The sequence below is a fragment of the Paralichthys olivaceus genome, chromosome 20, assembly GCF_024713975.1.
Source record: "Paralichthys olivaceus isolate ysfri-2021 chromosome 20, ASM2471397v2, whole genome shotgun sequence".
Taxonomy (NCBI): Eukaryota; Metazoa; Chordata; class Actinopteri; order Pleuronectiformes; family Paralichthyidae; genus Paralichthys; species Paralichthys olivaceus.
The window spans coordinates 8587026-8614985 of record NC_091112.1 but is presented as its reverse complement, the minus strand read 5'-3'; the positions used below and the strand labels follow the sequence as shown (position 1 = coordinate 8614985).

General features: G+C 41.0%; 1 protein-coding gene across 3 annotated transcripts; it reads left to right on the top strand.

Moving 5' to 3' along the window:
• dtnbp1b (dystrobrevin binding protein 1b) lies at window positions 1-27908 on the top strand. 3 transcript variants are annotated; one of them, XM_020107038.2, is made up of 4 exons: window positions 1-479; window positions 22187-22354; window positions 25601-25744; window positions 26112-27908. In XM_020107038.2, exons 1-4 carry the CDS (start codon window positions 434-436, stop codon window positions 26447-26449), a joined length of 696 nt encoding a protein of 231 aa, XP_019962597.2. In that variant the 5' UTR covers window positions 1-433; the 3' UTR covers window positions 26450-27908. The 3 variants fall into 3 exon arrangements, with proteins under 3 accessions (XP_019962597.2, XP_019962598.2, XP_019962596.2); XM_020107039.2 differs by lacking the exon at window positions 1-479 and adding an exon at window positions 19014-19153 and having other exon boundaries at window positions 25610-25744; XM_020107037.2 differs by lacking the exon at window positions 1-479 and adding an exon at window positions 19014-19153.
• The last annotated feature ends 52 nt before the right edge of the window (window positions 27909-27960 follow it).

Here is a 27960-nt window from a genome sequence, read left to right as displayed (position 1 = left end):
CTCAGCAGCAGCCAGTGGTATGCTCCACTCATCTTCACTCTCCCCCGTCTCTCTCTCTCTCTCTCTCTCCTTCTCTACTCCCACCCTCTCTCTCTCCACGGTCAGCCTCAGCAGTCTTCACACCGGAGCTCGACACTGGTTCAGCAACGATTCGTACATGCACGTGTGTGTTTCTTGGCTGCTGGATTCCTGAGGACGCTCGGTATTCAGAGTGCGCAAGTTGATCTGCAGGAGAATGTGCGTGTGATTATCCCTGGAGCATCTCTTGTGTGAAGGGGCATGTGTGCAGAGTGAGTGTCAGTGTGAGGATGCATGGTGGGCAGGTGCTGTTGTGATCGGCGGAGTTTTCGGTGTACAATCGTCGTTCTGTCTGCCTCCCCCCTTTTCCTCCCATTTGGCGGTGTCCTGTTAGGGCAGAAAGCATCCTGCTGGGATGTCCACCTCGCCTGGTGCAACAGACGGGAGCCAAAGGAACTCCTGTAAGTGACTTTTTATCTTCTCCTGTGATTGGGAGTGGTGATGTGTGTGGGTTTCAGTATGGGTGACATACAGTTCAAGGCAATATAACAGCAAACACGTTTTATCATTCATTACATGAGGTCACAAGTGAAATAAAGAATGTATGTTGTTGGTAGTAGGAATGTGAAGTTGTGTGTGTGTAGGAGTGCGGATGCCAAGGACGTGATTGTGTAACACTGCACAGTTGGTTTAAGAGAACATCGTAGTAAAAGTACGGGGGGGGGGGGGGGGGGGTATAAATGTATTCTTGTGTGTGCATACTTGCAATCGGCTCAAGAAGGTACGAGCACATGAGGGGGTGTGTATCGTGGGCGTCTGTTGGATCGTGCATGAGTTTGTTGACATCGTCCCTGGAGCTTCTCCAGCTGTCGATCTGTTGGACGCAATCGACAACCAAGCCAGCTGTGTCTTCTCAGTGAGAGGATGTCAGTCACGAGTGTCAAACTGATCACTATTTAATTACCTCCGCCAAGGAGGTTATGTTTTCACCCCGGTCCGTTGGTTTGTTGGCTGGTTTACTCACACATAGATATCAGTTCTTTAAAAATGTCTAATTCTTGTCATCAGGATCCATGAATTACTCCCTGTGTTTTACATTTTGTATTCTATATAACCTCTATCAAAGAGGTTCTATTTTCACCCTTCAAAGCACTAATATCCGAGGGATAATTCATGGATCAGACATATTTAGTGAACGAAAACAAGGTATAAAATTTGGTGCAGCTTGTTATAATTTAAAGGGACTATTTATTATATATGTGCTTTATATTATGTGCTTGTCATTCTAGTTTATATCTGGAAAAGACAACACAGAATGAAATCTGGGGGGGGGGTCTTTCAGGTCTTTCAGTTTGTCTGTTTCTGTGTCTGTCGTGTTATTGATTAAGTGTGGGACAAGACAGTGCAATGATTGTGATAATGGAACCTGGCTCTATCGTTATGATATGATGATGATGTCTATTAGTTATTCTGTGAGTGAGAGTGTGTGGGACTACTTTGCAGTTTCAGTGTTTGACTTCATTTTGGCCTGAAGCTTTGCAAACACACACACACAGTCACACACACACACACGGTCACATTACTGTACTGTAAGTGGGTGATTGATAAGATGATGTGACTCATTTGAACTCCTCTGAGAGCTCGATGTGGGAACATACACATACAGCAATTCTCTTCCACACACACATGCGTCCACACGCTGACGGCCGTGACTGAGGCACAGATCACATCTAGGAAAATGGGTCTCCTTTTATTGCTTTCATTAATATTGCACCATCCCCCTCCTCTTGCTTTCATTCCCCCTTTTTTCTCCCCCCTTTACTACCTTTCATACAACCCGCCTGGAAACCTTCTGTGTGTCTGGGTGATGTGTTAATAATCACACACTTACACACCCACAGCAAAAGCCTCCCGTGTATTTACAACAGAATTTTCTTTTGTAATTACATCATTGAACACAAGCTTATTGTTTTATAACTCACATTTCACACAATTATCTGTGCTTCTTGGCTGCTCTGCTCTGCGCTTGACCTGTTTGTTCCTTGTCAAGATATATCCATCACATTGTCTTCTTATAGAGCGGTGCCTTCACATGGAAATATCAAGTGGCCGTGGGCTCTGATTACTGAGCTACTAACCATAGAGTTACATAACCAAATATACCATCTGAGGAAAGTCAGACCCAGCTAAACAACAGCTGAAAAGTAAAATGGAGATGCGTTGAATATTAGATTCACTTTTAAAATAATTTGATGAGTTGAGAATGGTCCTTTTGTTTTTGACAACGCAGTAAATAAGATTATAATAGTGTAATTGCATAATACCACACCAATTGAGACAAAAATAAACCATAGCTATGAACTATTTCTGGACCTTTTATTTGTAAAGCAGTAATATTTTTAGCTAAAAATGATCAGTGGCATTATTAATCTGGCAGGCTGGCTCAGAGTGGTGTTATCACAATGTAATGCTGGTGCAGAGCTCGCTCCCCCTGGTAGTTTGTGTCCTCTGTAAAGGAGCAACAGCAGGCACCTGCCACCGAGATGGATGTGCTTTGTCATCACTTCTCCTGCCAAATGATTTCCTGTCTCACCTCACCTTTCTGCTCCTCACCCCTATTCTCACCCACACATCCCTCTCCCTCTCCCTCTCCCTCTCCCTCTCCCTCTCCCTCTCTCCCTCTCCCTCTCCCTCCCTCTCCGCCTGTATCCCAACCTTCCTTTCATTTTGTGCCTGGTTGCTGCACACACCTGCTCTCTTTCTCTGCCGGTGGTCTCATTTGTTCCTCTCCTCTCCTCCTCCTCCTCTCCTCTCGTCTGGTTTATCTGGGTTCACATGAAACTTTAATTGCATGTAAATCAAAACGCTGCAGATGTGATTAGGCTTTTGTGCTGCTTTAATGAAGGGAGTCTGGACTATTGAAAGAGGGTACAGTTGCTTGCTCCTGCACTGTCTCTGATGGCTAAAGCCAAACTCAACTTTTAATGCTACCAGAAGAAATCTGTCTTTACTCCAAGAAATAAAGTTTTCAGGGATTAACCAAAATATGTTGGAGGACTGTTAGTCTTGAAGCTTTCTCTTTACTCAGTATTTAACATTCTATATAATCTATTAAGAAAACACTGTTTGATGGTCATTACAACAATATCATTAAATGTATATGTGTTTGTTGGTTATGGCTGATATATCCAGAGCATTTTAAAATGGTAATTAGCATGCAGTGGAGTTATTCTGATAACAAATTGCCAAGTAGTGGATAAACAGGAAAGGTGGGAGTTTCTAATATGTGACATTTAGAGGCAGCAGCACAGACGGTGCTCAAGTTTTTTATGTTCAAGCTAATATTTGTTTGTGCTGTACGGCACTTACTGTGTAAGAGACTTGATGGCTGTCAAGAGGAAATATTCAATTCCAGTGTTGATCTTTTAACCAGTGACTATGTTAACATAAACAGCAATTTCCCAGTTCTTGACCTTATTAGGAATAAGTCATTGATTATGATGTTTACATGAGTTTCCATTAGAATATTCTATTAATTTCCTGTTTACATGTTACAGAGCCCATATTCCCAATTCACAGTTTGCCTCATTTAAATTAATCAGAACTTGCTGTTTACATGGCAGAGTCTAATTCAGACTATTGGATCTGGATCTGGTTAATATCAGCATATTGGTGTTGATGTAAACGTGACTAGTGTCTCCTGCGTGTGTTGTATGTGTTTGTTATGGACATTTCGTTAATTAAGTTTTTTTCTTTTTCACTTAATGTTCACTGTCTTATTTTGGGGCCTCTCTGACAGTAAGAGAGAAGTCAGAAGAAGATTATCTAAATCCGCCACATATTTGTGTTATATTACTGAGTCCTCTTTTCTATATTTGCAGTATTCAGAGGACCCAAGGCTGAGTTAGTAAGATAGAGTGGTAACAACTGGAGGAGATAATATTTCTGCGAGAGGGCACAAATAGAGAAGATAAAACCAAGATTTGGTCAGATGAGTCAGGGTTGAAATGTATTTGTCCAACATGAAGAATAATGCTATATGGGAAGATTATACTTTTTTTTGCAAGGACAAGATTTGGTGATGGCAATAGAACTGTTGACTTTCAGCGTTCTTGTACTTGAGACTTCTGCTTAACTTCATCGTTCTCCAGAAAAAACTCATCTCCACCCTACAAGATCTCCCTCACAGTGTGTGTATGCTTGCTTGTATATTTTTATGCACACATTTCTCCATGCACCTCACTCTCATGTAAATTAAATGGCATTCTGCTGCTAATTAACATTCTCAAACATTGCACATATAGATGGTAAACACAGACGCTGTGTGATAATTTGCTTGTTCATCTTGTCTGGAAAACAACTGGAGAAGGTTAAGGCTGAGTGTGATGGTATTAATTATGTTTAAAATTAGGTCTGGTTCAAGAGATGAAAGAATCTCTGCTGTCAAAGGATAAAGTCAAGGACAGAGCATGACTTGATTTTCACGAGACACAATAATCGCATTTTAACCTTGACTGACTCCACGATTTTTCCTTTTTGTTGCATGTGACATGAAACAGTAATTCGATCTGTTGGATTAAGTGTCATTATTTCAGTTCCGTGTGAAAATCTAGTCTTTGTGTAGCATCCGCTGTTACATAACCGATGCATGTGTGCAGTTGCATAAATCCGGAGTCTGCTCATGCACATGCCCACAAATATGTACACACAGAAGTGCAAGAATTGTAAACGCTATATTTTTAGCTGCAGTGGTTTACTATGATAGTGATGCTAATTATCCGAATTTTTGTTTTTGTTACTCACTTGTTCTTCAGGATCACAGACATGTCAGCTTTAAAATAGAAATTTACAGTGTTTCCTTCCCTCCCTCCATCAGTCCCTCTTTTCCTTTCTTCAAGCAGCGTCCACCTGGCTGAACAGGTGTCGTTGGCAAACCCCAAATTATGTAATGTCCCCTCCTAAACCTCACACTGTTTACTCCGCTTCTGTCTGGGTTTCCCATGATGTCTTCACACTGAGATCATCTTCGTTTAATTAGATCAGGAGGAACTGTCTCGCGGCAAAGATGATTGTTGCATTCACAGTGTCACAAAGAGTGCAACAGAAGGAGAAGGGAAGAGAGGACACAAAGGGAGGAAGGGGGACGATGTGAGACTGAGCAAGGGGGAGATGTAGAGGAAATTGTTGGGTAGGAGAAAAGCAGAGGGAGAGAGGGAGGAAATGAACAATGAAGAAGGAAAGAGGATGAGAGCAAAGCGAGCAGATGAAGGGAGCAGTGCAGCTGAGAAAGGGTAAAATAGAAAGAGCTGAGATAAACAGGTGGAGGCTGAAGGAGAGTGGGTGAAAGGACAGACTGAGCAGAGAATAATAGACAGAGGATATGGATGAGGAATTAAGAGGACTGAGCCAAACAAAAGAGGGAACGACAGGATGCTTTTATTCTACATTTATTAGTAACACATGTACACATGCATACTCATGATCTCAGCGATGTCGATCGTGGAATGCCTTTTGCTTTGAGCATTTCTGAAACTGCTGATTTCCTTTTCATGCACAACAGCCTCTAGAGTTAACTCTGAATGCTGTAATAAAAAAGAGAACATCTAGTGAGGGGCAGATCTTTGGACACAAGCTCCTTGTTGATGAAGGTCAGAGGAGAATAGCCAGACTGGTTGTATCTGACAGAAGCAACTCTTGTGAGAAAATCTCAGAATATACACATTACATCTTGAGGTGGATGGGCTACAGCAGCAGAAGACCATGTTGAGTTCACCTCTTTTCAGTTCACCTGTGTTCAATTACAGAAATCTTTAGTGGAAGTGAAAACAAACTCAAATGTGACTCAAAATCCATGAACCAAACCTGCCTCATGTTGGCAGTCCAGGCTGGTGCAGGTGTTGTAATAAGTCGTTATTTGAATGCCACAGCCTATCTTCGTGTTTTTACTGATCATGTGCACTCTATGGCCACAAACACATCTTATAACGGATACTTAAAGCAAGATAATATTACTGATGTTACTGGCAAAACTCGTCTCAAACTTTTAAGACGTGGTAGAACGGGAGAATCACGGCACAAATGTGCAGGTAACAAATCTGCATTTAACCATAGGCCAGTAAAACTTTGTATCTATCTACATTGAAATCACTATGGCTGGAAAATGCTGAAAAATGGGGGGGATCCAGGTTTTTTTCTTTTTGCACATTATCATGAGATAATGCTGATAAATGTTCTCAGAGACAATGATGAAGAAATAAATACTTGGACAGATCTACAAGCAATTAAAGGGAGAACAGTGATGGGTGTATGATGTCACACACACGGTTATTGAAGTGTATTTGTTTTAACTGTGTGTTCCAGTTACTTCAGTGGTAAGTGAGAGTGAGAGAGATGGATCTGAAATGAAGATTTCATACAATTTCAAACACCCCCTCAAATGAGCCTGGGGAGCATCTAAAACTGGAGGGATGAACTGATGGTGTCTGAAACCATACTGCACACATGGATTAACAAAAACCCCAGCGTATTTTCATAAACATCTCAACAGATCAAAATTCAAAATCTGTTTTCTAGTTTAAAAAGAAGCAGTTATAATCTGCGTTTCGTCCTGGTCGGAGAAACTGTATTTTCTGTGTGATGAGACGCACAGCAGGTGGGTTATCGCTTTTTTCCTCTCCTCTCCTCCCACTCTTCTGGGAAATGGAGAAAGAGAGGATGGGGAGAAAAGTAACAGTGTGGTCAGACAGCCAGAGATTTGCTCTAATTAGGTCCATGGTTGAACAGACAGTATTTACAGACTCAGACACAGAGGGAGTCTGTTAGAGTTAATACTGCCAGCTCCTCTGAGTTAATGCTTTTGCATGTAGCCACATCACCATCAGGCTTATGCGTGTCCTTGTATGTCTGTGTCTTTGCCTCATGTACTGTAAAATGAGTTTTTCATGCTTGTCTACATGCTGTGATTTTCTTCCTGCTTCTGCGACGTGCTGTTCAAGTTCCTGCAGCTTTCTATCCTTTGCCTGCACCCCCCTGTCTCTGTCCTCCAGCCCCCTGCCTGCTGCCTTATGTAAGGGTTTATAACTCAGGTCAGGCAGAGACAGATAAACCTCTCAAGGTCCTATCGTTTGGACTTGGGGTCACAGAACACACATCTTCCCCCTCTTCTCTTTCCTCGTTTTTCTTTCTTGTCTCTAACGTTCCATACGTTCCCCAGAGGAAGCAGGAAGTGTGCATCTGTATTGTGTGTGAGGACATCAGCAATTGTGTCTGTTCTTAGTCATTTTCCCAGCTATTGTGTTTTCACAGATTTGTCACTGGTGCGAGTGTGTGCATCACAAAAAAAACAAAGGAGATGGCAGAACAGGTTGGTGTGGGGGAGGGAAGGCTTTCCTGTTGTGTGCCAGGTGACTGTGTGTGGCCCATCTAGAAGTCAGGTACAACAAAACAACAGATGGTTAGACAACACAGCTTCATCACTGGGCCACCAATCAAGTGTTTTTTTTCTACCCAAGATATGATACTGTTAAAACCTATCCGTCTTGTGGTATGAAAACCTGCACCCTACCTCAAATATGCTTAAATATTTAAACTATTATATAAAAGGCTGTAATAACATTTGCAATATATGTAAATATAGAAAATCTCTTTAATTCTTTGTAAGAAATTGGTCTAATCGGCACATTTCTCTCTTGTATACTGGTTCTAACTGGCAAAATATTCTGTGAAAAAAACATTACAATTTAAAGGTGAGTATGCATAACATGAAGCTACAAGGACATAGATATATATGTATATATTTTTGGACAACAGCACTAAACCACATCATAATGCACAGCTGTCCAATAATGCAGTGATGCTCCAGGACATAAGTACACATAGGGCTTTAGAGAAAGAAAGTGAAATAGGGAAATAATACAGGGGAGATGATATCAAAGAGGAGAATATATGTTAAGTCATACCCAGAGGGGTTGTGTGTGTGTGCAAGAGAGAGGTTGTGTGTGCATGCGTGTGCAGTTTTGTGCAATGTTGCCTCATCTCTCTGCGAGCGCTCTGTGTAACGTTCCCTCCCCCGGCCAAGATTAGGCTTTTAACAATTCATGCTGGGGCGAAACAGGAGGGCGCACTATGACTGCAGATAGATGATGGAGCGAAAAGAGGGAGAAGAGAGGCAACAAAGGGGGTGTGTGAGAAACATACACAGATACAGAGCTTGACAAAACAAAGAGATTTGGCGCATGGATTTTGATATCTCAGTCAAGACGGAACAAAACCTGCCGTGAAATATTTAGTGTTAGAGTTCAGCACTTTTGAAGAGCTTTCTGTCTGATGGAACCATCTGGAAGAGAGCTGGGAGTGTTTAGTTTTTAAAAGAAGAATTTGCCATAACCATGGCACCTTGATGTCAATACCTGGAAAAGACATTGTAACTACTTTGTTTAAAATAACAGTCGTTTAGGCTGAATAAAAAAGGTTTTGTGTAGAAACAATCATCTCTGTTTAGGGGTCGGCTTGCATGGCGACTTGGTCACACATTAGTGGTATCTACCTAAAATGACAGAGATATTTATTTGATGTTTTAGTTTGGTCCTTGTCCAATCCATTAAAACGGAGGAGGCAGGATTTATGACCCACACTGCAGCCAGCCAGTACTTTTTGTTTCTTGGTTTATTGTGGTAATATTACGTTTATTGTTCCACTCTTAAAAAGAGACATTTAGTTTAGAAAACTGAGGTTGGCACCTTTATCTCCAGATTGTCTCTAAAGTCCACAGAGCTCTCTCAGTGTTGCTGTTGTGAATAATTCAGCTATATGAGAAATAAATTGAGATCTGGTAACTGTGCAGGTCATTGGAGTAAATTCATGTTCCAAGAACCGACTGGAAAAGAGCAAATGTTGTGTCATTGTCCTGCTGGAAGTAGCTATTTGAAAGAGAATAATGTAGTCACACACACACACACACACACACACACACACACACACACACACAATATCTCCCTCTCTCCCTAGGTTGCTACAGGATGACAGCAGATCAGCTCTTTGGGATATGAAGGAATGACAATTGTAGACTCATACAATAGTTCCATTATCTCAGTTGGCTGCCTCTTAACCCATAAGCTTATACACACACACAGACACACACAGACACACACACACACACACACACGCACACACACACATTCCCAGCAGCAGCTGGAAGCTTGTCTGTTATTGTTGAGCTGTGTCAGTGGGAAATGAGGCTGCTAAATAAAGGCACAGGTTGGGGATGGTACGGGGCCCAGAAAGAAAAAACAATCAGATGTGTCAGCCGTGAGATGGCAAGCCTGAGGAATACATTTTTGGTGTTGCGGTGAATAGCACTGTCACCTCAGAAGGAGAATTTTGTGGTTTTGAACCTGCAGCCGTGTGGAGTTTGCATATTCTCAAAAGGCCCATACACTCCTTCAAGGTGATCCCTAGGTGATCCCTAAACATAATTCAGTCAGACATCTGTCTGACTGAATTATGTTTAAATAATAAAACAACCATGTTGCACATATTTCAGAACACCTGCTTGAGATTTTTACTCTGGTTGAGCAGGATATTGTGCATGTAAACTAATCTATCATTTATCAGCTTCCTTATGTGAACAGACCTGCAGAGGAAACTTGTACATCCAACATGAGTACGAATGATTGAATGATCAAAGGTAACGTGTGTGGGCCTGTTCTGGGGGAGGGATATTTATACATGAAGAGACTCATTGCAATCAGATCATTTTCCTTATTAAAAGTTCATAGACGAAGACTAGATCTTTCAGAGAATATACAAACAGTACGTTCCGAGACTGAAAACAACGGTTAGAATAATATATACTGGCTCTATTTGAGCTTTTTCCAAGGAGAGGAATACATCTATATGCTCTTGGCCCAACACTTCATTGTACTTATGTAACCCCACAGTCTCTCACTACATATAAAAGTTTGTTACAGAAGTTGTTCATATTTAAACACATTCTTATCAGACAGGGGATGTTCAAGGTTCTTAAACCAGTCTTTAATAATTTGCCATGTATTGTTATTTACCACATACAGTATTCTGCCCAGTGTTCTGTCTGCACACGTCAGTGTAGAGGGGAGGCAGCTGAGTTTTTGCCCACAGCCTCAGATGGATGTCATCTCATGTCTATGTCTCCTCTATCTCTCCCGCTCTCTTCACTCTCCTCACCAAGTAAAATAAAGGAAAAGAGTGAGCAGGTCATTCTTGAGCGATGTCTTCACAGATGACTCGCACTGGGTTTTGCTGATTTAAGGCTGTATTTGTTGTGAGGTGGAGAGAAAAAGAGATTTCCTGCATAAAGCATCAAAAGCCTGAATGTTTGAGAAATCTGAAATATTATTTTTATCCCCAACAAAAGTGTGTGTGTACTCATTTTTGTTACCTCTTAAACACTGACCATGTCAGGAGCAGTACACCACATGGGACCATAACGTGGTCCTAATAATGCCGGCATGATCAAACCATGGGGTTCTAAAGACCTCAAAAGGTAAAACAAAGCAAAAAGTGAAAGCAAAATTGTGTCGTCATAAAGTCCATGTTGTGCCATAGTAAACCTTTTTAATTTGGTGTTTACAGTATACATGCAAAATCAAAATAATTCAAAAACATATACATCCACATGAAGATGCCCATTTTAAAGCAACTGCATTGCCTCAGTAACATCTACAAAATACTGGAGGGTGTGTGTGTAGTTTCACAGTTTTTGTTTTATAACTGCCTTCCTCTGACTCAAGGTTAATTTTGGCCAGGTTTCCTAATTTATAGTCTAATGCACAGTCATTACTACGTCGGCCATCGTGAAACAAGACATCAGCCTTATCGGTGTGAGTAAAACCCCTTCAAGGCATCTAATTAACCTGCCTCTTATCCACACTTTTCTCCCCCTCCTCCTCCTCCTTTTACTCCTCATTCAGCCTTGATTAAGAGTTCGCACAGATCTTTGCTGATGTAAGCATTTTTAATTGTCTCTTGGGGAGCAGGGACATTTTTTTAAATCTCTTTCCTCTAATACATGATGACATAACTGTACTACATTATATGTGCATATAGTAAAGGTCTTCATAGTGGTAATAAATTGTATCCAGCCCCGCCATAGTTCGATTCCTTGTTGTCTGATGCTGAGGTTGAACTCTTGATTTATTTGGCAGCGCAGGGATTCTTTTTCTCTCACATTTATCTCAGAGCGCAGGAGCGAGTTTGTCATTGTTCAATATAAAACATTTAATCCCTGTTTGAGAGGACCAGTTCAGCTGCATTTGAATGACGAATTAATCAAAAATTTTGATTAGCAAGAATTCAATTTTCAATGATGAGGTGAAATGACTTATCACCCAGGCCGCAAATATTAGTTGCACTGCAAGAAATTTTAAAAATGAGGAGCAGACAAAGATATTTAGACGGTGAAAAAGGAATACTTTAATAACAATTTCTTACATACATATTTACTATATATGACATATGTTACGTTTACATAAAAATGTATGTGGTATTTCCTTCATCCCTTCATTTTTTCCATCGGTGTAGAAGACTAGTGGTTAGGAAAGGATTTACTCACCCCTGAAGACACGAGGAGAGCATGCAAACTCTGGAACCTTCACGTGTGGCATATTCACTATGAGGGAAGCCGGATTCAGTTGGATAAAACGATATCCTGAAAAGTGAAGAGTACAATTCTTTCTGGCAAATTTTAAAGTTATGTTCGAGCAGATTGTGCAGGTTGGGTGGTTTGAACGGTTGTGACGAGCTGAGAGACCTCTGAGATCATGTAGACCCCCCCCCCCTCATTCTCTGTCTCCTTCATGGATGGAGTCTCTGTTTGACAATGTGCTGTCTGGGGCTGTCAGATAAAACAAGCCACTCTATCCCTCTGTCACTCTCTCTGTCTCTCTCTGTTGCCAGTTATCAAGATACTGGTTCAAATCTTTATACTGTATATAAAACCTTTCACTGAACCAGAATTTAATGTTTTGGTGTTAAAATACACGATATATAATAAATATATATATATATATGAGGCATTTGAGACATGGCGTCACACTAACCACCAAAAAATCAATGGCTTATATAAAAAGTGCACATTTTTTGCACCAAACAAGATTTTATAACTTGTCTACAAATCAGTTGCTGAGCGTGTTTTATCTTTTCATCTTCCTGTCTGGTCGCTAAGCTGTGCATCCAAGAACAAACTTTCCAGCTTTGTGTCAATGGCAATTGAAATAAAGCTAAACTAAACTATACTATACAATGCAATATTACCATGCATATACACTCTATGTGCTCCATACCCTTTGTCTCGTGTGCTCCTCATCTTTCTAACCATCTGGCCCCTGCTGGTGTAAACTTGTTTCTCCTATCCTGTGTGTTGTGTGACAGCATGCTAACGTACAAACACATATTCTACGCTTGAAAATACACGTTTTAAAAGGCCAAATGCCTCACAGCAATGTAAATGTTTTGAGGTAAATGTCAGTGAGCGGTAGGAAGCAGAAAGCTAGAACAGAATACTGTATATTCACATTTGCTACATAGAAAATATTTTGCTCACATTCCTCCTCCATCACCTCTGCTTCAGGCTCCATACCAACAATATTTTGATTTAGAACTCATTCACTTTGGAAACAAAACACCCCGGCAGATATGGCTGAGATAGTACAGCTACTCATTGTGTCTATATGCATCAACAAGTAAGTTCTGGTTAAACAAGGATGAATGTCTCAAAAGCATTTGAAAGTATAATACAGACTCTCTTGCATCACTGTTGATTAAAATCTGATTTAGAAATAGTAAAATGATAAATGCATTCATGAGAATCAGGAAGCAAGGGTGTATATTTTTAAATAGGAAATGCACTCAGACAATCCCAGCACCTATGGGCAAGGGAGGTGTGTTCAGTTGCATTGTTGGGACATAGGGCTTCAATGTACATGCTACATGCACTTAGATCATTAAAATAGAGCCAGTAAAGTCAAATGAGCTATTCTTTCCTGAGGTCATTTAAGACTCGGTTATCTTTGTCCTGCAAAATATTCTGTATTTATTTATTTCCTGCCTCATGAGGCCTAAACGTTTGATATTTCCAGTGCTTTTATTACTTCAAAGCTGAAATGCTCAGTTAGCCTCTTGGGTTTTTATAAAATCTATAGCTTTAAGCTCTGCAGATGATACAGACTGAGGCTGAATTTAAATCCCCTGCAGTGCATTAACTCTTTAATTGACAGAATCTCCTCAGGGTTCAAAGATCCACAACATTAGCTGATGAGGGCAAATGTCTAATTATGAAGCTTATTTTCAGGAGCAGTGCATACTAATAACACACTGTAAATATTAGCCAAAAATCTAAAAATCAAATAACAATAACAATCATGAAGTAGACAATATCAAGTATAATTAAATATAGATAGATATTTATAAATATATAACTATAACCATCAGTGGGTCAGTAACAAGGGTCTGTAATGGCAAGTAGGAGCACCTGTTTGAATTAATCCCAAATTAATATTTAGGATTTACTTTATAAGCAGAAATGTCAGTATTTTTTTTCTTTCTCTGGATGTTATATATTTTATATATATATATATAATAACAGTTAATATAATAGCTTTAATTAATAGTACAAACATAATATTATTAGAAAACATTTTAACTGGTATAATAGATATCAAGGACACTCTGAAGAACTCAGCACATGTTCAGCTTTGACTAAACATGTCCAGTGAGGTTCAGACCTTCACCCCTCTCACATCTAATTGGTACAGTCCTAATTCCCCTGTACAGTCGTCCACTGTGGATGGTCGAGCAGTTAGCTGACACCTCTGACTTGCTGCTAGGCCCCGTCGTGATCCATCCACTTTATCCATTTACGTGTGTGTGAGTGTGAGTGCGTACGTTCAAGCTTGTCTAAGCAATTTGTCTTTCTATCGCTCTGTTCTTTCTCTTGAACTAATTGGCAGGCAGGTAAACAACATGGCAGCGTGTTGTTTTGACACTTTTGACACTAACCCTAACCCAAGATGCCTTCATATATGGAACCAGTCGAAATTAATTTATGCGATCACTCAAGGCTGTGTAATTGGGTATTTCCTTTTGTATGGAGTCTCATAAACCATATGGCGTCTTTTAATATGTTATAAGTCATTATGTGTGATGTTGTACCCTCTGGGGTTCAGACTGTGCGTGACTTAGCAGGAAGAGAGAAGAGCAGCCCTCCTACTGAGCTTTGCCCAACATGCTGGTGTACAGTTGCCTGGTTACATGTGTAACTAGCAGAGCTGGTTTAATGTGTGCATGTTTGACTCCCACTCAAATTAGAGGATGGATACTGGGGGACAGAATGAAAGAGAGAGAATGTCTGCCATCAGGAATCATGTGGACCAGGCAAATATTTAACAAGCTCCTGACTGTAACTCTTTTCTCAGTGTGTCTGCATCTTAATCTTCAAAAGACAGCTTCAAGCATGAGAAGTGTAACTGAAGATCGCCACTCACCAGTTCCAACAGACCAGATATATGACTCAATAATATCTTGGAATCAATCCCATTGATCAGCAGTAAAACACGTTACTGCAGTTTTCTCTGTGTTTTATTATGTTACTTTCCCCGTGACGTAGCCCCCCCCCCCCCCCCCCCCCATTAGATACTCATCAGTACCTGCTGTGTCACTGCAAACATTTCATCACAAACCACTGATAACTAGTTTGTCTGTTGGCAGCTGTGGATGCTTGGCACATAGTTACAGTTGTGATTACACATAAGTGGACAATTTCTCTGTGCTGCAGACTGTGCTGGTTTTGGGACAACTGGAAATAACACAGCCGCACAAATATTAACAAAATAAGCCAATAAAGCAGATTAGTTAACTTTTCAAATCATAATATGAAACAGATTATATTTTATACATTTTGGTGGTGTTTCAATCAATAATAGTCAAAGCTTACAAGCACTCTTTTAATTGGTTTTCATTTCCAAGATCTGGGGAGCGAGCCAGGTTAGCAAAGTCCCGCTGATGCACACACACATTCAACCCATCGCAAGTGTTTTTATAGCATCAAATAACTTAAATTAAATAATAAATTAAAACCACATTTTAAAAAAAATTAATACTTGTAACATAACTGCTCCCAAAAATCCCAGAAACCATCTTTGAAAAAAAATGTGTTGTTTATTTTGATTTTTAGTTTTGTCCATTACCCATCACTTAACATGGAGGAGGTAATATGTATGACCAAACATCAGTCAGCCACCAGGGGGTGATCAAGATGCTTTGGTTTCACTCTTGGGTAGAATGTTAATCAGTTAAACCAAACGGAAGAGGGTAAAGAAAAACCACAAACCACAGAGAGATTAGTTTCCATCTGTAGCTGCTGTGCAGTCATATAAAACAAAGTTTGTAGTAAACTGACACCCACACTGTGTGTAGTGCAAAGCACATTTCACTTTGTATAGTCTCGGCAACACAGAACTATATTATATACAGTATTAGATGCTGCAGTCTAACCACAATTCACAAGATATTTCTGAAGCAGAAGTCGTGTATTTTTACAAGTGCAAATGTTGATAATTTAGAAATATTCAAAATCATATTCTGTATTAAATCCCACATTTCAGAGAAATGTAGAAAATTAAATGGAGTCGAGCAGCGAGGAGGATTTTGTGGTCTTTTCACCCTTGGATAAAAACGGGGAAACATTGGGTTCATCCAATCCTGAGAAGCCTTCAGAGACAAATCTCATCCACTGATCTGAAAACTTAAATGAAGGTCAACAGATAAACATGACTGACACAACTTGAGGTTGTATATATTTTTAAATGTATGACAAAGTTGAATGGAAAATACTGACTTGGTGTGCAAAGACCTTTATTGTTTAGTTCTGGAGCCACTTGCAGGGCTTATTCAATGTCATCCTGACATACATGAATGCAATACTTGATCAAATATCTTTAATGCAGATGACATTATTCTATGTTCTATGTTTCCCAGCCTTTATTGGGTTCTGTGTTTTTGTCTTTTTGGTTTCTTTTTTGTTTCTTTCCTTTTTTCTATCTTGATCAGTTTGAGGATGAATGTGTGATTATAACACCAGCAGAGTGGATGCATGCATGTGTTTGCTATGTGCACATGTAGTTTATCCTGCAAAGTGCCTGTTGGAACTCACAGCAGCCAGAAAGCCATTACAGGAAAGTAGGGATGCAGATAAATGACTGGATGGGTCATTCTACACTCTAGTTACACTCCTTTGTTTTATGTGTGATGTGCCGGTACATGCTTGAGTGTCTATTTGTACACAACTACTTAATTCAGTCCTCCTGGAACACACAGTTTGCGTATCATTTGTCACCTAATGTGCCAGTAACTGATGTGTGTGTGTTTGTGATGGACTGCCAGAGAAGTGATTGTGTGTGTGCTATTTACAGCACGGGGGCTGCCTTTAGCAGAAACCTGAGTACTCGAGAGTTATAGCGAGGCGGACAGAATCTAAAAATGCCACGGCTGAGTGAGCAGGGCTTAAAAAGAAGAAGGAGCAGGGTCTGTCTCCTCTGTCAGGGCTGCCTCTTGGTCTTGGGGCTTGGCGCTGCCGTCTCAGAATGAAACATTAGGTCTTTATAAGCAAACGGAAACAAATCCATCTGAGACCAGACAGCTAATTTAAAGTGACGACTCGAACAAGGGGAATTTTATATCAGATATCGAACATTTGATCTCTTTGGTGAGTCAGTGTGATGTAAAGTGTGTGAAACAGTTATAATGAGATTGTGGATGGATTGTTTGAGACGTAATCAAAATAGAAGAAAAAACAAAGATCATTTGGGCTCATGAGGGATTAGTATTATAGTTTGATCCTGGCTTGAAAAATGCCACAAACTGTTTTGTTGACAAATTAAAATAAATTGAAATGCTGAGCAGCGTTCAGACCCTGAACATAAACATACTGCTTTTCACTTTACTGTGCACTGCTCTGTCTTTTTCTCTCGCATATACAAACAGTCTCCGAGGACCATTACCCATCCAGCACTGTCTGCACACAAACACTGGCTCTATTCCTGGGCCTTTGGCAGACATTAATGGCAAACTGGTCAGGGAGTCCACTGATCCAACCATCAATCTATTCATCTATTCATCCATCCATCCAGCTATCAAAGCGTCAAAGTAAAGTACCACTACTACTACCAAGTCAACCAATCAATCAACAACATTTAATTTGTGTGGCCCATATTCACAAAGAAATTGCCTCATAGTGCTTCACAAAGTGAGGAAAAACTCCTAAAAGAAACTTTTTAGCAGGGAAAAATAAACTTGGAAACCTTAGAGAGAGCCGCATGTGATGGATCCCTCTCCCAGGATGAACAGAGGAGCAACGGTGTGCAACTGAGCACATCAACAAAATAACAATATCTAAAACATTCATGAGAAAAGACAGTGTCATACTGTAAAAGCAATCTTGTTGTCATCATAATAATAATCACAATGTGGCAATCTGCAATGATAGAGACTCAAGGGAAGAAGTCAAGTCAGTGACATGTATTGATGAGACATGAATGTGATGAAGAGGTAGAGGAGGGAAGAGAAGTTGCATGTGTCATGTGTCCCCTGACAATCTAAGCCTGTAGCAGCATAACTAAGGCTGCAGCCACACAACTACATTTTCATTTTAAAGTGTAGAATGCAACATGTGGAACTGTTGTCTTTGCAGCTGTTGTGCTAACATAGGAGACGAGCTATTATTCAAGCAATCTGCGACAATTTCTGCGTCCAGAAGGACACTTGTGTATGTGAGTGGTCATGTGATATGCGTTTTCAGGCATGTTAGGACTTGGATTAAAACTGATAAGCAGCCAAAACACTTTTGTGGACAGAGATCATTTTAGTTTCCAAATTAAAACATTGTAGTATCATGTAGCCTCAGAGCTTGTCCCGGCCTGTGCCAGCCTTAACTATGAGCTTCAGTAAGTTGAATTAGCTGCTGATGACAAATACAGTATGTATTTCGGTTGGAAAAGGAGGCTGTTAGTGTTGCTTGTTATTTACGGTCACTTAAATGAACTGTCAGTTCTCAAAAAACGAAATATTCTCTGTACTTAACGGATCTTACCAAACAAAATCCTGAAAGAGCTCTAATCAGCACTTCCTGCCTGAGACGGAGTTTCAAAAGGCTTCAATGACATAAAATGAGTTGCTGTTGTGAGTAAGCCTCCAATTAGCGTTGCACTCACAAAAGAAATGCGGTGACCAATCTTGTATGACTAACACTTAACGCTAAGATTTGCATTTTGGCTGTGGGAGCAGAGCTGTGAGAAATGACTCCATTTAGTCAAATCTAAAGCTCTAAAGCTGAATCGTTGAGACTTGAATTGGCCTGGGTGGCGGACTTTCCTCGCTACTTTTCAGCTGCAGACACTTCTTTTGGGTTGGTCTCTGTGCTTCTCTATATAGACATACATTTACATAGCGTATGAAAGAGCATTCACAGTTCTGCTTCTGTTTAGTCTTCACACACGCACAGAAACTCTCACTTGTAAAGTCGGCAAATCAAATGCAAACTGCAGTTTAATGACAGAGTTCATCTGCAGGTAAATGCTTCTCTGCCTGTTTATGGTGCCCTGATATGAAACTTGTATAGGAACCAGGTGCACGATGATCCACACATCGTTCTGTCTCACACACACACACACACACACACACACACACACACACACACACACACACCACATAACCCCAGACACACCCCCACACACACACACCAGCCTTTTTACTGTGGGTTCTACTTCCTGTGTTTGTAGACTAAGTATCTCACATATCTTTCTGTGCCGCTGAAAATAAATACGAGAGTAAGCACATCAACAGTCTCATTTCATATCGATCCGTCTGAACAAACAGTCGTCTGAACGAGCAGAACAGGATTATCTCATATTATTGATGTTTTCATTTATGTCCCGCTGGGTTTTTGAGTCACACAGTCGAGAGGTGAGGAGGAGACACAACACTTTGTGAGTACATGATGTCTACTGACAAAAATCTGTGAGGAGACGTTGGCTTTTAAATTCTTTTACCTACATGATGATTGCAGGAGCAGATGCAGTGAGTAAGACTACAAATACAAACTCAGGTAATGCACTAGAATTTCGTGTTTTTCAGTTGAAAATATTTCATTTTTGTGACCTTCATTCATGCGTCGTCTATTTGAAGGAGTAAAAAATGAAATTATGTTACAATCCAGTTTCCATAGCTCCTATGAATCATCGCCAGATGTGCCTCAAAGCTTGTGCTCGCAACTGTGCATATTATGAATTATCGCACAAGTGTGCAGTTGAATGGGTGAAGTAGTGTGAGTATTTGTGTGTTGATGTGTCTTTACAACTTTACATGTGAATCTTAAGGTAGGTTTAAATCTGTATAGCAAGTGGGTAGAAAGTGTTGGAGCTAATGACTGAAGACATCCACACAAACTTAATCCTGCAGGCTAAATGATGAGTGAGAGCTAAAAATAGAACCTGAAGCTGCAGTAAAGTGCGTAGCAGGATATGGTTATCTGGTAGATGATGACGAAGAAGAAAAGACCAAGAGAAGGAAGGGAGGAGAGATTAATGAATAAAAGAGGAAGCACGGAGAGAAATGCATTTATGGCTGGTGGTTTTATGTTCCAAAGAAGACAGGAAAGATAAAAAAGCTCAGTTTTAAACATAGAAAGTGAAATTTATCTGAGTGATTGAAGGGGACCTGAAACTATTCCTGTAATGTGAATGTTAAAAAGTTTTTTGGTTTTATGATCATTTGGGATTTATTTTGAAAAGATTGAGGATGTTCTGTTTTCACCCCTGTCAGTTTGCTTGTTTATTTGTTTCAGCAGGATTAGGGCCCAAACTACGATATTTCTTCCCATTTGCGTATTTTTAACTTTGCCCTAATGCAAAAACTACCAAGAGGATATCCACAAAACTTGGTGCCAGGATGGGATGTGGAGAACTCTGGAGAATTTTGGAAGGGGCTGATTTTTTTGGCCATTTTCACCAATCTACCATAATTCATGGATCTAGCTGAAAAAAACCAGGCACATTTATGGAACTGATATCAATGAGTGTGTGTGCAATTTGGTGCAGCTCGATCGGATATAAGGGGCCTTGGCGGAGGTATACACTCTTTCTTTTCTTATATGAACCATGTGGTTGAGGCATGTGGATCTCTGAGCTTTTTTATGTAGATTTGATGGAGAAAAGAGGGACAGGTTTTCATTGAGACGAGCAGACATGCACCCAGATGACACAAACATTCAGTGGGTTCATAGTCTAAACAAATAGACAGTGCCGGCTAGTATTGAATTAGAGAATTAGATTAGAGAAGAACATAAAAAGACACAGGATCCAGCTCTGTCGTTGTTGCTGTCTGTCCACAAGCTCTAATTATAACCTAACGCACTGCCAATCTTTCTTCCTCACGCTGTCTGGATCCCCTGTTACTAACTCGTCACGATCTGAACAAAGCTTCCCTGAGGTCTGTAATCTAGAAGAGCAGTCTCTACAAGACACAAACACACTCTGACTATCACACATACACACCAGCCAACAGCGAGGGAAGGAGAGCATTAGGAGGGAAAGATGAGAAAAAGATGGGTAGTCAAATTAAGAAGATAAATTGGACACTGAGTGAGGAGTGGCACATACACACACACACACACACACACACACACACACACACACACACAGCTCACTAATGATAAACGTCACTTACAGCCCTTGGAGACTTGGAAAATAAAAGCTCTCTCACTTTCTCTCGCCCTGCGTGTGTGTGTGTGTGTGTGTGAAGACGCCCGCTCTCTGATCCTGCTGTAGTTAACACTTCTTGAGCAGTGTTTTATATTTAATTTCTTTTTATATTGAACCTTGATATTGATTTTAGAGGAGCTGGTGTTCATGGAGAAAACGCAGAGATGGTGTAGAGGTTCTGGTTTGGCTCAGACATTGTTGACCATATACTGACTGACCACTGTTACTGGGATTGTTCCTTTTCATACTATAGCATGCTGCCATATTATCAAGAATCAAATGCATTTTCCCTTTAATTCGCATAGTATTGCCGGAGAGAAGAAGTTTTGTCCATTTTGTCCTTATTAAACCAAGATACAGGTCCCATCAGACATTTTATATGTAGTGGCCTGGCTCTTGCCACAGTAGTTAGTGTCAGCGAGTGGTCTTATATAAGGCTGTCATCTATCAGAGGGAGCTGAAAGAACTAAAGAGACAGCCTCTCCGAGACTCCAGGCTGCACACGCACACAAGAACAAGAAGAAGCATGCACACAAACTGAAGGGTTGTTTCTGTCGCCCGTCTTTTCAGCTCCTCCCTCTGCTGACCCTCCGCACAGACACTTTAAACTGACCAACACAGTCTGCCCCAAAGTTGTGTCTGGACCAATCAGAATCCAGCAGATAACTTGTCATGGCCACAAGTCACATCAAGATGTTCAGCGTATTGAATCATCTTCTTATTTTTATATGCAACTAATGGATGATTGGCAGAGGTTTTCTAAAATAATTGCATATTTTAAATACTTAAATAAAAGCATGAACATCAAATAGACCATGTTACATTACATGAAAATGTAAAGGAGAATCACACAATGTGGGAATATGTATTTGCATTGAGCTCATCATAATTCTGCTTCAGTAAAGGTTGTTGACGAGAAGTTTGTCCTTATGTCTGATGTCGGAGTTATTAATATCAGACCACGATGCATTTGATAGAACCAGCATTTGCATTAATTTTTATTAAATCAAAATAGTTGCTGCTTCATTAAAAATTGTCTAAATTAAATTAGTTTTTACTTTATTTTCCTGTTGCTTTCAGTAAAAGTGTTTGGACAGAGTTAGAACTTGAGCCAAAGACAAATTTGTCAATGTTCTTCATTTATTTTGGATGTAACTATGAATATAAATTGGATTCCAGATTTAGAGTGTTTGTAGAAATCTTTCAAAATGAGTTGAATTCTTTGACTTTATGACTTTCTATTAACACCACTGCTGCACTTTGTTACAGCATTACCTTTTATTGCATATTTGCATACCCCCTGTGGCCACATGGGCTGCTGTTTAGCGAAAGTTGCATAGTCTTGCGTTAAAAAAACTTTCTTCTTTTGTGGTTTGCAGTGGAGCTGGAAGCAGAACACCCTCAGAGAGTGCCGGGGGCAGAACAGGGAGGGGTCCCACCACCCCAGGTGAAGCTGAAGGAGAGGCAGAAGTTCTTCGAGGAGGCCTTCCAGCAAGACATGGAGCAGTACCTGTCCACCGGCTACCTGCAGATCGCTGAGAGGAGAGGTGAGACGGGGGAGGAGGCTCTTCGCAGTGATTGTATTCTTGCTCTTTGATGGAAGTTAATCTGCTTGAAATGTAGCATTTCTTGTGATCTCGTTCCTGCAGAGAGGGGAAACGTTGAGGAGTTATTCAAGGGTGAATGCCAAACAAATTAATTCCAGAGTCTTGATACCATCAACTGAAACCTTCACACTTCAACTGCATATCACTAGATTGAGCCATAATAGCTTTCTGCAGCGAGGATCCACACGCCCAGTGCCTGTCGCTAAACGCAGGAGCCAGAGCCATTACTTTGAAAAATACTGCCGTGCCAATGTATTTCCATACAGATGCATTTTTCTTCCACTGGGATCTTAATAGAATCCTTTTGCAGTTTACTTCATGCATTTCTGCCAAATGTCTTGTGCTGAAATTCCTTTAAGGATGTTCTGAAAAGAGAGTCTGCAGGAGAGACGTACTGGACTCCAGCATTTGTAATGTGATTCCTCTTCTCCTTTGACTCATCTATCTTCCTCCCTTAATCCTCTGGAAATGGCTTATTAGAGCGGATTGTGGAGCAGTAAGCAGTCTCACATTTTTCCTAAATTAACGCCCACAGCAAGAACAAGGACTGAGGTGCAATGAATAAAATTTTCAAGCGTCATTATCCAAAGACGTCTCAGAATCATGTGTGGCCACCCATCCATTCATAGTAAAAACACACAGTGGAATGTTTACGTTCAGATTTCACACTTGAAGTGATGTGATTCACAGGATGAAAGCAACATCCACAGCAGGCAAATGAAAATGAATCACTTATAAATGTGTGAATGTTTGAAATGATTTCCAGAGGAGGCTGCTAACATTGTTACTGCGATGAAACATATCTGAAAATGTGCATATTGTGTGAGAGCTGAATAACACAGCAGGCACGATAGGAGCCTGACCAATCAGAGAAGTGAAACAGAGCCCAGAGGAAGCACAGTCTAGTTTTCTGTCAGATCACTTGATTTACTGTACATTATAGTGAAAGGTTATTATGGAACCATTACTCCATGAGAAGATCCACAGCTTTAAAAGGTTCAGAAGTTGAACCATCCCTGAAGCACCAGGTAAGAGAGAATCCACTGAAAGTAGAGAAAAAGCTGTGGATGTCAGAAGCCACTGAACGATCTGAAGCCAGTCCCAAGGGTCTTATACACACACACACACACACACACACACACACACACACACACATATGTATACTCTTTGCAATATCACTGTGGGCAAAAACAGTCCTTCCCAGCAGGGGAACCTTTTAGACAAGGTCACAGTTGGGCTAAAAGAAGAACATGTTGGAGGCAGTCACATGGAAAAGATGCTCTCAATGCAGTGCTTTCTGAAGCCAGGCTCTCACAACACAACCATAGTGTGTGAGTGTGTGTGTGTGTGTGTGTGTGTGTGTGTGTGTGTGTGTGTGCGTGCGTGTGCGTCTGTGTGTGTCTTTATTTTTGTTCACATGCTGGGAACGCAGCTTCATCTGCAGCTGAAAACTGAAAAATCAACATCCCTCCACACAATGTTTCATGAGTGTGAGTAGCTGCTGCTGTGCGGTGGTAATTGCGAAGCTGACAGGAGAGATGTGGAAACGCACACAAGACGAGGATGCTGCACACTGGGAAGTCATTAACGAGCATTAGACCCAAGTTCCTGTAAGATGTGTCGCAGAAAACACCACAGCTGACTCCGCAGAGAAAGAGAAGGGAGGAGAAGAGAGTGTGTGTGTGTGTGTGTGTGTATGTGTATGTGTCTGTTTGTTAAATGCACATCATCATCTCCATTTCTTAATTGACGTACATTTCGTTTTTGTTCAGGGTTTTGTGTTTATTTATTTGTGTTTTTTTTAAATATGTATAAAATACTCATCTGCACATTCAGATGAATTCTCAAGGTTGTTGCATCTGAAACTTGTGTGTGTGTGTTTGTGTGTGTGAGTGTGTGTGTGTGTGTGTGTGTGTGTGTGTGTGTGTGTGTATCTCCACTTTGTTTGAGTGTGTTGCTATGTAAAGGGCGGGGGCAGTGTCCATTTGAAATAATCTTCCCCTTCTTTTCTCTCGCTCTCTTAACTCTGCTCTCCCTCCTCGTGCTGCCCTCCTCTGCTCTCCTCATTTCCTTGAGGTACGGTAGCCAATAGCATCTATTCTCCCTGCGATGCGCCGGCCAATCATCTCCCTCCTTCCTCTTGTGCTTCCAAATCTGCCACCCACCCCGACCCCCCCACTCCATCCACCATCCCCCTCTGCTTCCATCCCCACTGTCACACTGACTGGCTGTTTGTGACGCATGCAGCTCATCATGATGGTGAACATGGGGGGGGGTCTCTGCTGCCTGTGCAAGGTGGTGAATCCAGGACTGTAGTAGTTCATGTGGTGACTGTGTATAAGGGGAGTTTCTAATGATTTTGTCGAATATGCTGCTTATATTCATATACATATACATATACATGGTACATACATATATTAGACCCCCTTATAGAGAGATTTTTTTTTACATCAAGATCCATGAACATGTTGAGAAATGCCCTATATAATGTAAAAAATAAAATAAAATCCTGGATCCACCCCCTGATCCAGATCCAAGCCTTAATTGAATGTGTCCTTTCCTGACCTGTATTCCATCCTTCCACCAAGTTTTATGGTGGTCCGTCCAGTAGTTTGTGATTAATCTGACTAACAGACAGAAAGATTCATATGTTTGATCTGTTCACCTATTGGTGGCCTGTCTATGGTGGGTCCAGACTCTTAAAACACTTCTTAAGGCTCGTCCTATGATTTTTAACCTGCAAAGAGCAGATATGCACATTTTAATTCACTGAAATCTGTCCAACTTTCCATGTCTGTCTTCTGTTGATGTACACATGGAGGTCTAACATGAATCTCCAGTAGAAGTTAGTCGAGCTGAGGACACATGGTGACTTGTTACTCTTTCTGTGAACATGTTTGAAAAAGAAAAACATATTTTGAAGTTTATTCCTACACACGACACCTGCCAAACCATTTCCCGTGTCAATGCTTTGGTGAACAAAATGTTATATGTGCACAAGTGTATCCATGTCAAATGCCATCCAGCTTGAATGTGCTCATTTGCTTCTGCTTGGTTAATTTCTGGAATTAAAAAAAGAAAAGCTCCCAAAGCACCTCCCCTCCTGGACTCAGCTCCTTGCTGCTGAACAGTGAACGCTCCAGCCGTGCATGAGGCTCCTAACCTGTTGTCCCGTGTTGTATCCAGAGCCAATAGGAAGCATGTCCTCCATGGAGGTGAACGTGGACATGCTGGAGCAGATGGATTTGATGGACATGTCTGACCACGAGGCCCTGGATGTGTTTCTGCACTCGGGCGGGGAGGATAACAGCGCTGCTTCGCCTGTCACAGGTAGGTGGACGCACACAGGAGAAGACACCCTCCAGTCATTATCTATAACACTTATCTTCAAAGGGATGTTGGGAAGAATGGAGCCGATCCCAGCTGACATTAGCTGAGAGGCAGGGTTCACGTCAGACAGGTCACAGACTCACTACACGGCCAACATACAGAAACAAACAACCATTCACATATGGTCAATTTAGAGTCTCCAGTTAACATCAATCTGCACGTCTCTGCACTGTGGGAGGAAGATGGAGAAACACAGACACACAGGGAGAACATTTAAATCCAGAGCTCTCTGCCCTTCTTCACAGTTGGCCTGAGATAGCAAATGAATAACAATAGATTTTATCTGAGCGACTCCTGTTTCTCTCAGGTCCAGATGTGGAGTCCTTCACCACAGAGATCAGTCTTCAGGTTCCCACCCAGGCTGAGCTCCGCCACAAGCTTTCCTCCCTGTCGTCTACCTGCACCGACTCAGCCAGCCAGGACACGGAGGCCGGGGAGGAGGACGAGGACGACGATGAGGAGGAGGCCGAGCAAGGAGGAGGCGGTGGAGGAGGAGGAGGAGGTGGGGGAGGAAGGAGAAGAAGGCTGCCGGTGATGGTGACCCGGGATGAAGAGGAGGTGCACCCTGACATGACGCTGGTGGACAGGGCCGACCAAGAGGAGCAGACCAGCAAAGACTGTGAGGAGAGCAGGCTGAAGGTTTGAGGAGCGCTGGACTGGATTCAAACCCAAACACACAAACATGCAGAGCTGCCAAATCACATACTGCACAACATTGGCTTCCTTCTCAAATCCCTTTCACATTAGAGGAAAAACCTTACAAAGGAAAATACGTTGAGGTTGCACCAACTGCCACAAACTGAACTGCCTTAAAAGACCACTGGGGTTTCAATTTGAATTGAATCTTGTAAAAATGGTTTGAGTTTCCTTAAGAATAATAGGATTTAACAAGCACATGAATAGTTTGGCATTATTCAGAGAATGCTCTAATATTCTGTTTCTGTGTTTGTGCAAGTTGAGAGCAGGAGACGCCTCTGACTTATGAGTACAGGGAAAAATAAGAATCCTCCATGTGTCCTTATCAGGTAGTGCCCTGTCGCGCTCTGTGAATACTTCAGTATACATGTCCTCTTTATTATTATATAGTATTTAATATAAGAATGGACCGTCCCCTTAAACTCACTCCAGCTGCTCAGTTCCTTTAGTGTATGTTCCAGGAATCATTTCCTGGGAAATCTGTGGAAATGTAAAATTAATTTATCCTGCAGTTTTTGTGAAATGCTGCCAAATAACAGACGGATAAAAAAACGCCAATGAAAACAACCCTGCCAGCTCTAAGACATTTTATTCTTTTAATTACCACACATTGTAAAAGTTATCAAATCGCTAACAAATTATTATATTCTGGACTTGTAGTAAGTTATATGCCTGTGATCACTTAAAGGATCCATTCACCCAAATTAAAAAAACATCTAGCCACTGCACATAGCGGCCCAGGTTTTGACGTATCCCTGTGCGATTTCTGTCGTCTTTCTTTCTAGATACAGTTTCCTGTTTACGCCAAATAATGTACAGATCTATTTTTCTTTTAGATATTTCAAACCCTGGGCTATATGATCATCGTTTGGGTCAATGGCTGAACAGTTAGCACAGGACATTATCTGCAAGGGCCACATGGATGATTTTTCTTTCCCTGACTTTATGGATAAGCTGAATCCCCAAAGTTTCTTGTATTTCCTCTGAGTGGTTCATGTGCAACATTCTGCAATATTTGAAATGTGCACCACAAATTAGATGAAACTTCTGTGCCAATGGAATTGATAAACACGGCAGGCAGTCACCTACAGTATTTTAAAGGTGACGGGTCGTCAGGTGCCAGGATAGTGATGATTTACCACATTTTACCACACACACACACACACACATATGCAGGAGAGTTCCCCTTTGCCATTCCTTGAAACCGAAATATTTCTTTTTGAAGAGGGACCAAATCAATGCACGGACTGTGCTCTATGCACTGGAAAACACAGAAGGTTTAACTGTATCCAGATCTTTGTTTTTGTACAGAAATGTTGACATTTGTACAATGTGACAGCGTTTCTCTTTCCTTTCCTTTTTTCCTCTACAACTTCTGACTAGTTGGTAATAAATGTTTCTCCCCCGGCATTGTTTAATTTTCATCTGAGCGTTTCAAAAACAAGTTAAAGAATGAAATG